This window comes from Mirounga angustirostris, unplaced genomic scaffold (assembly GCF_029215605.1).
Source record: "Mirounga angustirostris isolate CCGP_5_RB_7025 unplaced genomic scaffold, mMirAng1.0.hap1 SCAF_14, whole genome shotgun sequence".
Taxonomy (NCBI): Eukaryota; Metazoa; Chordata; class Mammalia; order Carnivora; family Phocidae; genus Mirounga; species Mirounga angustirostris.
In genome coordinates this window covers 72,705,578-72,720,897 of record NW_026991722.1, presented here as the reverse complement: position 1 = coordinate 72,720,897, position 15,320 = coordinate 72,705,578, and the positions used below count along the sequence as shown (strand labels likewise).

Here is a 15,320-nt window from a genome sequence, read left to right as displayed (position 1 = left end):
ACCCTGGGACTATGACCTGAGCCGAAGGCAGATGCTTAACGACTGAGCCACCCAGGCGCCCCTGAGCTGCTGTTTCCTGGCTTAAAGACTACGACTGGTTCCCTGTTGCCTGTAGACTGTCGTTTTTAAACTGTAGCCTCTATCAGAGTTACCTGGAAAAGAAAGGCAACTCTTTAGAGACAGGAAGTGGTTAGTGGTTTCTCGGGGTTGGGGGAGGAGTGCTTGGAATGGGCCCAAGTGATCTTTTAGGGTAAAGGAAATGTTCTAAAATTGGGTTGTGGTAATCGTTTACAACTCTCTAAATTTGCTTAAAAAACATTGAATTGTTTACTTAAAAGGATTGAATTTTATGATCTGTCAGTTATACCCCGATAAAGCTGGTAAAAATCACCTGGAGGGCTTATTAAAACAAAATGCTGGGTTCCACTCTGTAGTTTCTGATTTAGCAGGTCTAGGGTGGTCCCAAGAACCTGTGTTTCTCTTAAGTTCCCAGGTAATGCTCTTATACTTGGTTCTAGAATCATACTTTGAGAATCATGGGCCTCCAGAGTAAAGTCCCAACTTCTCAGTATGGTGTTCAAGACCTTTCGTGGTCTCACCTCACCCATGGGTGGAAGTATTTGTGGTCCTGGACCAGCTGCAGGCCCCATTCGCACCAGATGTCAATCTGGGCTCTCCACCATCTTGAGCTGCTTGACATTTTCACTCAAGGCTTAAAACAAGTTGCTAGCTTTGTCCCTGCTTGCCACAGCCAGAGGGCTTCTTCCAGCCCCATTTCCATTAGCGGGGCAGCTCTCTGAGGGGCATGAGACAGAGGCAGTGGCGGGAAGGAGGGCAGAGAGGCTCAGAGCAGGCAGTTGCACGTGACCTCTTGTACCACTTAGATCTCCAACAAACCTGAACCTTTCCAGATAACACCAGGATATTTTTTTACTGTGGTAGAATATACATGATGCAGACTGGCTCAGTCAGTGGAGCATGTGACTCCAATCTCAGGGTTGTAAGTTGAGCCTCACATTGGGTGTAGAGATTACTTAAAAATAAAATCTTTAGGGGCACCTGGGTGGCTCAGTCGTTAAGCGTCTGCTTTCGGCTCAGGTCATGATCCCAGGGTCCTGGGATCGAGCCCCGCATCAGGCTCCCTGCTCTGCAGGAAGCCTGCTTCTCCCTCTCCCACTCCCCCTGCTTGTGTTCCCTCTCTCACTGTGTCTCTTTGTCAAATAAATGAATAAAATCTTTAAAAAAAAAAATTGCTTATTTAAGCATTACTGAGAACAGATGGCTATCTTATGTTTTTAAACCTGGTTTGGAAGTATCAGCTGATTTTATTCATGAAGAAGAATGCTTTGCTTTAAAAATGATCTTAGTTCAGGAAAATACCTAAAAACTTTCTTTAACTTTTTTTTTTTTTTTGCAGGTGACATAAAGGGTCATCATACAGAAACGCTGCTGGCAGGATCCCTCGCCAAAGCTCTTTGCTGTATCCTTGGTGTTCTAGTAACTCAGAAGGTGGCTTCTGAATATCTTAACTTGTGATAATTTTTAGAACTTTGGGTGTCCATATTAAGGAAAATCATGAATATTCTAAAGTGGTGGGTAACCAAAAAATAGTTTATCTTGGCTTTGGAATATTTTTAAGATAAGCTGTAAAAATTAAAAATTAGAAATGTAAAGAAGGGCGCCTGGGTGGCTCAGTTGGTTAAGCGACTGCCTTCGGCTCAGATCATGATCCTGGAGTCCCGGGATCGAGTCCCGCATCGGGCTCCCTGCTCGGCAGGGAGTCTGCTTCTCCCTCTGACCCTCCTCCCTCTCATGCTCTCTGTCTCTCATTCTCTCTCTCGTAAATAAAAAAAAAAAAAAAAAGAAATGTAAAGAAAACTCTGGTTTCTCTAGTATGTCCTTCTGCTCACAACAAATTCTTCAGGATGCTTGTATCTTGCTTTGACAAATTGGGGAGGGTGTGTTTGTTTTTTCCACCTTCCTTAAGTTAGGAGCAGTGTGTTTGGTATTTATAAAAGCCATTTACTGATCCTGAGGGTTAATAAATGAATGGTTTCTCCAGAGGCCCACAGGTTATTTGCACTTAGCATAGAGTGAACAACACTGTTCTAAGCATGTTGATGTTGTCTGTCTGTGTGATGTTCTCCTAGTCTTTAAAAAAAAAAAAGATTTATTTACTTGAGAGAGAGCATAGAGAGAGAGAGACAGGGAGAAGCAGACTCCCTGCTGAACAAAGAGCCTGACGTGGGGCTCATTCCCAGGACCCTGAGATCATGACCTGAGCTGGAGGCAGATGCTTAACCGACTGAGCCACCCAGGCGCCCCTGTATTCTCCCTGTCTTGTGTAATTTAATTTCTTTGTTTTGGAAAGTATTGAGTGAGCCCTGTGCCCTAGACTTTGGGGATGCCTGGTCATCTGTGTGTGGTTTTCACATTTGTTATCTGGCTTATCGATTTACCTGTCATCCCAGTATTCAAATCTAGGATGTGGTGGATAATCACAGGAGGATAAATCATGGTAATTTTAATTTTCTGGGACAGAGATCATGTTTTGATCAGGTTACAAAGCTCAGTTGATTGCAGTTGGTAATTGGAAACCCCCAATTACTCTTGTGTGTTTATCAGGGGAAATAGAGCATTTCTTTTTTCAGCTAGGTGGATACTGGATTTATTTAAAATTTGAGGTTATTTTTCTGTTTACTATAAATCTTCATGAAATTAAATAATATTTTAAAATTCCTTAATGCTAAAAAAATTAGACATTCATAGAATGAACAAGGAGGTTAAAGGTAGGTGTCTGTGGTTTTTTGTGAGATCTAGAATCCTTATTTTACTGCTATAGTTTTGGTGGACTGTTTAAAAATATTGGGAATAAAACCTGATAATATGTTTAATAAGATTCAGTTAAATCGTAATCTGTCTTTATCTCTTTATAGATAATCAGGAAATGAAATCAAGGATTTTGGTAAGATTAAAAAAATCAGTACTATTTTTATATACCAACTATAACCAATTAGAAAACATAATGGGAAGTAACACCCATTTATAATAAATACGAGTATTCAGAATAAATTAACAAGCAATGTGTAAAATTGATTATGATGAAAAACAAATTCTGAGAGACAGAATTGAAAGAATGGCCATATTTTATTCTTAGATGTCAGTTTTTCCGAAGTTAAACTGTAAATTCAATGCAATCTCAGAATTTTTTTTTAAAGATTTTATTTATTTAGAGCGTGCATGTCACGGGGGTGGGGTGGGGGAAGGGGAGAGGGCGGTGAACAGAGGAAGAGGGACTCTGAAGCCGACTCCACGCCAAGTGCTTTAAGAAATTCAACAGTAAGGGGTGCCTGGCTTGCTCAGTTGGTAGACTGTGTGACTCTTGATCTCAGGGTAGTAAAGTTCGAGCTCCATGTTGGGTGTGGAGATTACTTAAAATCTTAAAAAAAAATTTTTTTTTTTCAATAGCTCAGTGAGAATAGCCAGGTGCTTTCTGAAAGAGAATAATAAGCAGGAACTTGCTGTTAGGCCTCAAAACACATTGCAAAGCTACAATAATAGTGTGGTTCTGGGGCAGTAGTAGGCCCAGAGTAAATAGGGAAGACTAGACTCCAGAAATAAAATCAGGTCCACAGAGGAGTTTGACTTGTGGAAAGGAAGCACTTAAGTTAGTGGGAAGAAAATGAATGATCAGTTAAAGGTGCTGGGCCAATTGGTTGGCCATCTGGGGGAAAACAAAGTTAGATCTCATTGCTCACACCTAAATAATTCTAGTAAAGGTCAGACATGTCACTGGAAAAGTTCAAGTCATAAAAGTGCTGAAAGAAAATACCTGTTTATAATCTCAGGTTGGAGAGGACCTTGCTGAGCATGATGTGAAGCTTAAGACCTCAAGAAAATCAAATCCCCAAAACAAGGATGAAAGAGAAGCTATTAGGAAAAATATTTTCAGCATAGCTACCTGACAGAGGATTAATTTAGTAGTTCTAAAATGAAAAAGAGCTCTTATCAATTAAATTTTATTTTTTTATCTTACTCATTTATTTTTTTAAGTAGGCTCCATGCTGGCCGTGGAGCCCAACTCGGGGCTTGAAGTCATGACCCTGAGATCAAGACCTGAGTTGAGATCAAGAGTCGGACACTTAACCAGCTGAACCACCCAGGCACCCTGCTCTTACCAATTAAATTTTAAAAGCTAAGGTTTACTCTAAAGAAATAGGTAGAAAACATAAGCAGCCTGCAAATGCTAACTGCAAATAACCAGTAAGCATTTGAAAATACATGCAGCCTTACTAGTAAGCAAAGAAATAGAAACATCCAGTAACAGGGTTTTCATTGTGTGCTTCTTGCTCAGCACAAATGGGCAGTTTGCAGTGCTGATGGCAGGGTTGGGGATGGCTTATTCTCTTGCATTGCCAACGGGAGGGTGAATTGGTACAACTTTTTTGGAGGAACGTTTGGTAACCTCTGTTAAGAGGTATACTTCAGCAATCTCCCTGATTATTTTAGGAGCTAGTCAGAGAGTTGTGTCAAGCGTATATGAGAATGTTCACCAGAGCATTGTCTAAAACAGGATTGGAAGCCGCTGCAGTTTCCTCTATAGATAATTGGCTCAGCAGTGGACTCTATGAAGTTAGCCCAAAGGATGATACACATCCAAATTCACTGATACAAGATTCCCCACTCCCCCAGATACTGTGGAACCAGAAAGCAAGTTGCAGCAGCGCCTGGCTGGCTCAATGGGTAGAGCATGTGACTCTTGATCTCAGGGTCGCGAATTTGAGCCCCACGTTGGGTGCAGAGTTTACTTAAAAAAAAAAAAAAAAAATCAGGTTGCAGAGCACTAGATAATCATCCCGGGTGTGTCTGTGCACGCACCCACCTAGCTGTTGCCTGGAACTATTAACAGGGACTCTCTCTTGGAGGGTAGGGACTGGGGAGGTTCTTGCCGCCATCTTTACGCCGTACGTATTAGTTAAGAACGGTAACCGGGCAGGCAGATTAGGGAAGCTGCGCTGGTTGTGTCTGCAGGGAGACCTCGGCTATGCCTGCGAGGTATTCATGCGGATATGATTTTTAGGTGATCAAGGCTGCAGAAGACAGCGCGCTGCAGTATATGAACTTCATGAATGTCATCTTTGCAGCACAGAAGCAGGTGAATTGGGAGCATCCTTTTTTTTTTAGTTTTAATTTGAATTCCAGCATAGTTAACATACAGTGTTATATTAGTGTCAGGTGTGCAATATCGTGATCCAACACTCCCATGCGTCACCTGGTGCTCATCACAACACGTGTGCTCCTTAGTCCCCACCACCTGTTTCCCCCACCCCCCTCCCCTTTGGTGACCATCAGTGTGTTCTCTGTAGTTAAGAGCTTGTTTCTTGGGTTGCCTCTCTCTCTCTCTTTTTCCCCCCTTGGGAGCATTCTTTTAGAAAATATTTGTTTCATAATGAATTTTATTTTTTGAATGACCTACATACAGAGATATTTTGACTAACTGGCCTTATCAGTGGATGAAGAATCTGGAATTCATATTTTGTACTAGTCATTTCTCAATTTTGGGTCCCCAGAAAAAGGTACACTGAAACACAGTTTTGCCTATGGTTTCATGGTATTAGTGTAACCCCGTTTAGCACATCCTTGGACCTCAGGCTAAGAGTCCCTAGTTTACAGTTTTGCTGTGTGCCTTGCCTCAATTCCTCTATCTCTTTGCTTTAGGGAGGTCTTATCAAGAATTGATATTTTTTACTTTGCAGATAATTGAATGAATTTACACTAATTCAAATGAATTATCACTAATACATTTTCTTTGATATGGTTAAAGAATAAACTTTCTTAAAACTTAAGTTTTGGGGCTCCTGGGCGGCTCAGATGGTTAAGCGTCTGCCTTCGGCTCAGGTCACGATCCCAGGTTCCCGGGATCGAGTCCCGCATCGGGCTCCCTGCTCAGCGGGGAGCCTGCTTCTCCCTCTGCCTCTCTTTCTCTCTGTCTCTGACTCTCATGAATAAATAAATAAAAACTTTAATAAAAAAAACCTTAAGTTTTAACCCCAAATGCTGCCATATTCATGCCTAACAGTCTCTGTGTCGTAGCAGCAGCATGATGTAGTGAAAAGACCACGGGCTTTGGGGACAGACAGACTGGGGTTGACAGCACTGCCCCTCCCTCCCCCTGGCTCTGTGGCCACAGCCTGGCCAAGGCGTGGGTGCTTCAGCTGCAAAATGCAGATTGAATATCTGCTTTGCAGAGTTATTCTGCATATCAAATAAGCTGTTTTAGGAATAGTCTAAAAAAAAAATAGCACATAGTAGGTTCCCAGTGTAAGTCATTATTTTATTATTCCTATAATGTTTTCGGAATATTCATTTCAGAATATTTTGATCGATGCCTGTGTTTTAGACTCGGATTCAGGACTCCTCCAACAGGTACGTGTTCAGTGGAAGTGTGGTAGTGGTGGTCTGGGGAGCATGGTGTGTTCTCTTTATTGTTAAATGTCTGTCACCAACGTTCACACATTTTTAGGAATTAGCCTGTGTGAGGCTGTCGCTTAGAGCACTAACATCTCTCTGGTCCTTATTTTTTTATTGAAGTAAGTTGACACACAATGTCACATTAGTTTCAGGTGTACAACTCTCTGGTTCCTTCAAAATTTTTATTTACGTTTTACATAATGATTGATGCTGTAAAAGTGAGTCACATATTGACATGAATTCAAGCAACACGGGAAAGTATTTTTTAAAGGGGTAAAAAATCCCTTCAAATCCTATCATCTTAAAATTACCGTTGCTAATATTAGGTGAACAGCGTAACAGATCTCTATAGGTATAGATGGAAGAATGGATTGCTAAGCAGAGAGTTTAATAAAGATAGGATTGTACCCCAGATCTGTGCTGTCCTATATGATAGTTATATGGCCGTTGAGCTCTTGAAATGAGTCTGGTGAATTGAGGTGTACTGTTAAGTGTAAAACACACACTGAATTTCAAAGACTTAATATGAAGAACAGAATGTAAAATAAAGATTTTTATATTGATTACATATTAAGCTGATAATACTTTGGATATACTGAGTTAAATAAAATGTTATTAAAATTAATTTTATCTTTTTTTTTTTCCTTTTTTTATGCGGCTAGAAAATTTTAAGTTTCACATGTTGCCCATATTTTATTTCTGTTGGACAGCACTGTTAGATGTTGCTTTTCAAATATATGAAACTGCAATCTAATGTAACCAAAAAGGGGAAAAAAGAAACAAATAAGACTGAAGAAATTGCTGAACTTTTGATAAATGTTTTTTTCGACCACAAGAAATATTCTTTGCTAAAAGATCAGTTAAAAGCACAAAACTGGAAAATGCTGAGTTTAGGATACTGCCGAGGACACAGAGTGGGAAGGGGAGATATGATTAGAAAGTATACTAACGTCAGAGGTTCCAAATTGTCCTATTTCTTAAGCTTGATGGTAGATACATGGTGTTCATTTTATTTAAACCATACTTACATGTTATGTATATATACTCTTGCACATATGGTTATATTTCAGAATTAAAAAATCAAAAATGTTGAATACATTTTTTAACTGCACATTTCACTCTACACAGTGTCTGCTAACTCCTAGAAGATCTTGGCTGTACCCTGAGTTTAAATGCTCTGCCTCCCCGACCCTCACATCGCTATGTCTGGGCCAGATGCAGGCTCTCTGTGTTCCAGACTTGCATAGTCAGCTGCTCAGGCAGCATCTCCCCTTGGACATCCAGAAGCATCTCCACTTTAACTTGTCTGAAGCAGAACTCCTTATTTTTTCCATGTTGCCTCCCAGGGGCCTCCCCATCGCAGCAAGTGGCAGCTCAGTTCATCAGCCAAAAATCCAAGCCAAAATCCTGACTCTGCCTTGTTTCTTCTCTTCCTCCCTTTCCAACCCATTAGCCAATCCTTTTGACTTGATCTTTGAAATAGTCCCTGAATCCCACCATATGTCTTCTCCTTCGTTGCTACCCCTCAAGTGGAGGATTGTAGTATCTGTTAACTGGTCTCTGTTTCTACGCTTACCCCGCCCACTGAAGTCCGTTCTCAAGACAGTCAGAATGAAGCTTTCAAAATATAAATCAGATCTTGTCACTCACCTGCTTAAAACCCTCGCATGGCATCTCCTCACACATAGACTAAAACCCAGATTTCTGCCATGGCCGTCTGTACCCCCCGCACAATATGGTTTCTGGGTATCTCTTTGTCCCCATGGAATCTCCCTCTTTACTCCACCCACACTGGCCTCCTTGCTATTGCTTTAAAACTACAGGCCTGCCACCGCCTAAGGGTGTCTGTGTTTGCTGTTCCCTCTGCTTCTAAGGCTTCTCCTCAGATATTTGCTTGGTTTACTCTCTGCCCTCATTTGGGTCTCTGCTTCTGTGTCACCTCCTCAGAGAAGCCTTCCCTGACCATCCAGTGTCACTCCTTGTCCCCTTACCCAACTTCATTTGTCTTCATAGAAGTGATCATAACCTCTGACATTATTTCAGCATTTACTTAACTGATTGACTCTCTGTCTTTCCCCCGCTTGCACCCGAGTGTCCATCAGTGGATGAACGGAGTTAAATAAGTTGTGGTATAACCATACGATAGAATATTATTTGGTCATAAAAAGGAATAAAGTACTGATCTTGCCACAATGTAGATAAACCTTGAAAACATGATGCTAAAGGAAAATTGTACGAGCCCATTTATCTGAAATGTCCAGAATAGGCCAATCCATGGAGATAGACCGTGGGTCACTGGTAGCCTAGGAGTAGGGGGTTGGGAATAACTGCTAATAGGTATGAGGTTTCTTTTTTTTTTTTTTAAAGATATTATTTATTTGACATAGAGAACACAAGCAGAGGGAGACAGGGAGAAGCAGGCTCCCTGCTGATGAGCAAGGAGCCTGATGTGGGACTCGATCCCAGGACCCTGGGATCATGACCCAGGCCGAAGGCAGCCGCTTAACTGACTGAGCCACCCAGGCGTCCCTGAGGTTTCTTTTTGGGGTGAGGAAATGTTCTGGAACTAGATAGTGCAGTTGCACAACTCTGAAGACAGTAAAAAGTAGTGAAGCCCACACTTTAAAGGGTGAATTTTATGGCCGAGCATAATCTCAAAGCTGTTGTTAAAAATATAATGAAACTGAGTAAACGTGGCTGGAATAAAAATTTCATCAGTAGTAAACACAGAGGAGAAGGGGCATGTACTGTGCTCACTAAGGTCTTCAAAGGGTGGAAGAGTGTGGTGCCTGTGGCAGAAATAGTTGAACACCTTGAGAGGTAGCAGGAAGTTTCTGGTCCTCACGCACCCTTGGGAAACCGTGCCCTTTTGATTGGCACCGTCATATCCCCCTCTCCTTTGGAGACCTGAAGCATTGCTGGTGAGAATTACATCTCTCTGGAAAAGGTAAGCGAGTGCCAGTTTGGCAGAGAGCCCTTTGGATGTCTTGCAGGCTTGTGACATCACGGGGGGACTGTACTTGAAGGTGCCTCAGATGCCGTCCCTTCTGCAGTATTTACTGGTAAGGAACCTAACACCTTGCGTCTGGGTGAGCCCCTCTCCGCCCCCCGGGGAATGAAGGGGAGCACAATGGCTGATGCTAGTAAGTGGGAGGAGGAGTAGATGGGTGCTAGAAGTGGACACTTCGGGTCGTCTTCGAAGGGAGCTGCATACAGACTGTTGGAGGACTGTTCAGACAGTCCTACAACAGCTTGGGGAGGTGCTCTGTAACTGCTGAATGAATAACGCAATTCTTGATGGACTTCTAAGGAAAATCCTAATTTATTATTCACCTTAGTGATCACTGGCTAATATCTGATACCTGTGTTGTAACTTCTGATTATTTTTCCCCATGTTTTAAATAAAATTTCCTTGCCTCCTTTTTTTTTTTTTTTTAAAGTGGGTTTTTCTTCCTGATCAAGATCAAAGATCTCAGTTAATCCTCCCACCCCCCGTTCATGTGGACTACCGGGCAGCTTGCTTCTGCCATCGAAATCTCATTGAAATTGGCTATGTCTGTTCTGTGTGCTTGTCAAGTAAGTTCAAGTGCAGACTTTTCTGTGTTGGGGGCGGGGGTGGCAGAAAATAAGTCAACTGGGCGGTTTTTTTCAACATCCTGTTTGTTTGTTTTTCATATTTACAGTATTCTGCAGTTTCAGTCCTATCTGTACCACGTGCGAGTAAGTATCCCTGGGCTGGTGTGGCTGGCTCACGCGGGAGAGATTCAGAGCTCCTAAGAGGGTCTTCCTCTCTGTGTCGTTACAGGACAGCCTTTAAGATTTCTCTGCCTCCTGTGCTGAAGGCCAAGAAAAAGAAACTGAAAGTGTCCGTGTGATCATACAATCCCCCCAGTCTTTTAGAGCCTATTAATAGAAATTGTATGGTGGAATGTTAGGAGGCCCTGAAAAAAATACAGTGCGTGTGGGATAATTTTGAATGAAGTTCCTTACAGGAAAGATTTCTAGACCATTATCCTCATGCTGTGCTTTTGGGAGACTGCTTTATTTGAGGGGGTCATTCTATGCAATCTTTTCTGACTGGTTTTTGTCCACAGAGGGAGAAGAAAGCACAAATTAGTTAGTGACTTTTTTTTTTTTTTTTAATGAGATGCTCATTTTGCCAGTCAGCCTGGCCTGACTCATTGTAGGCTTTTGACTTTGTAGCTGAGTCTGGGTTCTGCCTGTGAAATGTACAACCGGTGAAATTTGAGCGCAGTTTTGGAAAAAGCAACCACGCAGTAATGGCATTAATCCACATAGACCATCTTCCTTGAATCAACAGCTGACTTTGACGATAGTCCTGTAAATATAATGCTTATTGTCTAAGTTGAGATTTAGCTTTGGATACTAGCAGATAGTTTTGCTTTTGTCGGACATCACTGCGCGTTCGGACATAGTCATCCACATAATAACTGTCTGTCGCTGCATAAGTACAAAGTCTGATCTTGAGTGAGGAGAGAGGGTGCAGTACTCTGGCAATGACTTTCTCTTCAGAGATAGTTGGGTGAAGAGCTTATGTGTGAAAGCCGGTGTCTGGGTTTGGAGGGGGAATTTCTTGGTGGAGAATGGATTCTTTTTTTTTTTTTTTAAAGATTTATTTATTTGACAGAGAGAGACAGTGAGAGAGGGAACACAAGCAGGGGGAGTGGGAGAGGGAGAAGCAGGCTTCCCGCCGAGCAGGGAGCCCGATGTGGGACTTGATCCCAGGACCCTGGGACCATGACCTGAGCCGAAGGCAGACGCTTAACGACTGAGCCACCCAGGTGCCCCAGGAGAATGGATTCTTTACGGTTCAGTACTGTCCCCCAGATAGAATTCTTTAATTTTGTAATGAGGAAAAAAAAGCATTAATGTTGGAGAACTGTTCTCTAGAACAAGTGCGATAGGTTCAAAAGAAAAATTATCTGTAATTTCAACAAGAAAAAACTTATTTTTCTATGTAACCTTGAGGTTATTAGAAGTCTTTTCAAATTCCATCACAGAAGAGTTTTCAGGAATGGTGGCTGGTTTGGTTTGGTTTTAAATGTATATTGACAAAAACCCATTTGTGTACACAATTTTGTATGTAAGTAAGATTTTAATTTTCTCTTTCTACCATCTCAGAAGCTGAGTCTCATTTAAGTAATTTGGTATTTGGCTAGATGATTTCAGGTAGATTTTGTACTTTGGATTTATAATTTTGTTAAATTCACACAGGTTTTGGTTATAATTTGGCAAATATTTGTTAATCCTTGAGTTTGAGAATCTTATTTGTCTTTTAGAAATAATATTTAATATTTCACAGCCTAAGTGTAATGGAAATCACTGTTTTAAGTCTAGGAAGTCATCAGATATCTAAAAGATGAAGAATTTCAAAGAAGCTGATCAAGTTCATGTTACAATTTTTTTGTTTGAGATGTTTTGTGTACTGGCTTAATTCTGCTTAGGTTTTATTTTTAACTGTTGTGTTTATGGTTTATATAAATTTTTATAATAAAATAATTTAAATTTTCACATTTGCTTAAGTTATTTTCTCTTATTCATTGTTTATTTCATGCTAATTCAACTTACCTTCAAGTTTGTACTTCACCTGGATTTGGTCAAATGTCAATTTTTTATTCAACTCTGGAGAACTTTTATTTTTTTAAGTAAGCTTTATGCCTAGTGTGGGGCTTGAACTCACAATCCCAAGATCAAGAGTCACATGCTCTACTCAATGAGCCAGCCAGGTACCCTGAAGAACTTTAATTTAAAATCTTGCTAAAACTATATATGAAAATATTATTACAAATACTGCATAATAATAGATTGGTATGAAGTATTTAATACAAAGTTTCTAAGTATGAGACTATTAGAAGAAAGATTTGATGTTTGCTTGTAATTTTATATTGGAGCAAGGTTAGCAAAATTTTAAATATTTGGTATTTTCATTGGATAAAGCAAGCTAGTATAATGTATGTTTTGATGTCATAAAAGTAGGACATTTATTATCTCATAAGAGTTAATTTTAAAACCATGAAATTATTCTCTTATAAATAGATAGCTGTGACTATCCAGTCTGCTTTCTAAAGGTGGTCCCTTGGGCTACCTTCTGTAGGTAAGTCCACAAAAAGATTCCTGCTCCCTTGCTTTTTTAAAAAAAAGTTATTTTGGGGGCGCCTGGGTGGCTCAGTCGTTAGGTGTCTGCCTTCGGCTCAGGTCATGATCCCAGCGTCCTGGGATTGAGCCCTGCATTGGGCTCCCTGCTCAGCAGGAAGCCTGCTTCTCCCTCTCCCGCTCCCCCTGCTTGTGTTCCCTCTCTCGCTGTCTCTCCGTCAAGTGAATGGATAAAATCTTAAAAAAAAAAAAAGTTATTTTGTTTTTCAAGTAATCCAAACATGATTTGTAAGGCTGTTAGTAATTCCTGGAAGAGTGCATGGAATGCTTCCAGCAGTAATGGAGAAGAGAGTAAATATACCAATGACATTTTTATATGAGAAGTACAGTATTTAAAAATCAGGGCTTTTCATTAATAGTTGAATTACATTTTATGCCTACGTTTTATATTAATAGAATTGATTACAGATCATTTTAAGAACAGTTTTCTAATTAATAATGTCATTGTACCTCACAAATGACATTTTTTTTACTTTGAACCCCCCCCCTTTTTAACTGTAATGCCCTAGAATTCCGCAGTTCATTCCACTACTGGCTAAGTAGCTTAATGCAACCAAAAGCAGAAAATAAAAACATACTTTTAATAAGTACTATTTTTTCTGATTAGAACAGAAAACGATTGCATGCTTTTTAAAGAAAAGAAAGTACATAAAACTAGGGGGGGGGGAGAGAAAACCTGCCTTAATCATTCCTCCACCACCCACCCAGAATTGGGAGGGTTAGAGAATCCCTATCTGGTGCATTTCTTCCTTTCTCTTTCTTTCTTTTTTTAGATTTATTTATTTATTTTAGAGAGAGCAGGGGGAGGGGCAGAGGGAGAGAGAATCTCAAGCAGACTCCCTGCTGAGGGAGGAGACTGGCGCAGGGCTTCATCCCATGCATGACCTCAAGATCATGACCTGAGCGGAAAACAAGAGTTGGACTCAACCGACTGAGCCACCCAGGTGCCCCCGGTGCATTTCTTTACCGTAGCAGGATGTCGCAGCTGGAAGAATTGACAGGTTTATCTGTTGTTTGGTAAGGAAGGACTTTTCAACTGACCTAAAACAAAAATGTTCTTATTTTGAGTGTCTGATGAGTGATATTTGCCAATACAGGTAACTGTGGTACTAACGATGCCTACCTACAGTATGTGACAACATGGCAATAATGTTAAGGTCTAGGAAAATAGAACTCAGTGAGGATAAAGATCTGTAGTTTATTTATTTATTTAAAGATTTTATTTATTTATTTGACAGAGCGAGAGGAGCAACACAAGCAGGGGGAGTGGGAGAGGGAGAAGCAGGCTTCCCGCTGAGCAGGGAGCCCGACGTAGGGCTCGATTCCAGGACCCCGGGATCATGACCTGAGCCACCCAGGCACCCCAAGATCTGTAGTATATTTAAAACACCCCCACGAACATTTGTGTTTGCCTAAGTTACTTTCTCATGTTTCCCCTAGATGTAAAAGCATTTTGACCCAGGGATTACAAATAATTCAAGACAACGATTTTGACCCAGGGATTACAAGTAATTCAAGATAACGATTTTCCTCAATGAAAATGCTTCTTACTCTCTTGTTAAGGAATAGTAAATAACAGCAATGTGTCTGACAGCCCTCCTGTTAGTAACGTTCTCCTAGGCTTTAGTCCCAGATAGCAAGAGATATAAACACTCTGCAGTTCTCCTAGAGCTGATGTGCGGGGTGGTGGCCGGGATTTCCTGCCAGTCTTACACTGCACAAATCCCACGATTTTCCAAGAGTGTAAGAACAAAGCAAAGCTCGGTGCAAGGCCTTTGTAGAACCTCAGCTTTCATATTGCTTTCAGAATGTTAGGTTTGCTGATCACCTAATACGGCAAACATTTATTTGGCATTTGCTGTTGGCAGGTATCATGCAGATGTGCAGCTCCTCTCAGCTAACTGGCATACCATCCCTCTGAGAGCTAACAATGAGTGAACATTTATTGAGTGCCTACTGTATGCCAGGCGTTGGTCTAGACTCATTAGTATGTTAGTTCATTTAATCCTCACACAATCCTATCAGGGAGGGACTAATCTCTCCCTTCTTTGGATGAGGAAACTCAAGTTTGGAGAGGCTAGATGAGCTGCCCCAGGTCACTTAACCGCGGAAGGAGGGAGAAATCCCACAGCGACCTCAGAGCCTGCACGCCTCGACACGGAACTGTAATAAGGCGTGGAATGCTTTGAAGCTATTGACATAAGAATTCAGATACTTTGGCATCTGTCCTAACGCTGGGCAAAACGTTTTGTATTCTTTGATAAGATCTGCTTTCGGAGTGCTGACAGCTCTGTGCAGCTTTCTGCAGCTCTGTGCGGTAAAAACCACACAAACTCTTAAAAAAACACTGGGAGAAGGATAACAGTTCAGCAGCGCTACACAATTGCAGCACTGCAGCCTCACCCCCTTTTTGTCTTTCTCCCAAAGTCCCCATAAAAATCAAGTTTATTAAGGAGCGTGTTTAAGAAGCCAGTTCCCCTGGGCTCGCTCATGCAGTGTGACTGAGTTAACTCTAGGCTGGGGGAGCTCTTTAAACTGGACGCAGACTCTCACTTTTTCCTGATCCCTTGGGTTGCGATTGAGGGCCCAGGGCCTGTGGGCGGGGCCGGGTTGCTGGGGCCCGGGCCGGGGGCGGGCTCTCTCCTGCTGTCCGCCCAATCACCGCCCGCCGCTCT

The 15,320-nt window shown here is 41.4% G+C and overlaps 1 protein-coding gene across 4 annotated transcripts in view; it reads left to right on the top strand.

The window, feature by feature from the left end:
- GTF2H3 (general transcription factor IIH subunit 3) overlaps positions 1–12,003 on the top strand; it is a 28,409-nt gene extending 16,406 nt beyond the window's left edge. For 3 of the 4 annotated variants that reach the window (XM_045887830.3, XM_064578251.1, XM_064578252.1), the window contains 9 exons: positions 1,418–1,480; positions 2,760–2,789; positions 2,937–2,965; positions 5,081–5,155; positions 6,373–6,426; positions 9,465–9,533; positions 9,912–10,047; positions 10,155–10,191; positions 10,277–12,003. In XM_045887830.3, coding sequence (XP_045743786.1) covers positions 1,418–1,480; positions 2,760–2,789; positions 2,937–2,965; positions 5,081–5,155; positions 6,373–6,426; positions 9,465–9,533; positions 9,912–10,047; positions 10,155–10,191; positions 10,277–10,346 — 563 coding nt within the window. In that variant the 3' untranslated portion in view covers positions 10,347–12,003. The remainder of the gene's footprint in view (positions 1–1,417; positions 1,481–2,759; positions 2,790–2,936; positions 2,966–5,080; positions 5,156–6,372; positions 6,427–9,464; positions 9,534–9,911; positions 10,048–10,154; positions 10,192–10,276) is intronic. The other variant, XM_064578250.1, reaches the window with a different exon arrangement.
- The last annotated feature ends 3,317 nt before the right edge of the window (positions 12,004–15,320 follow it).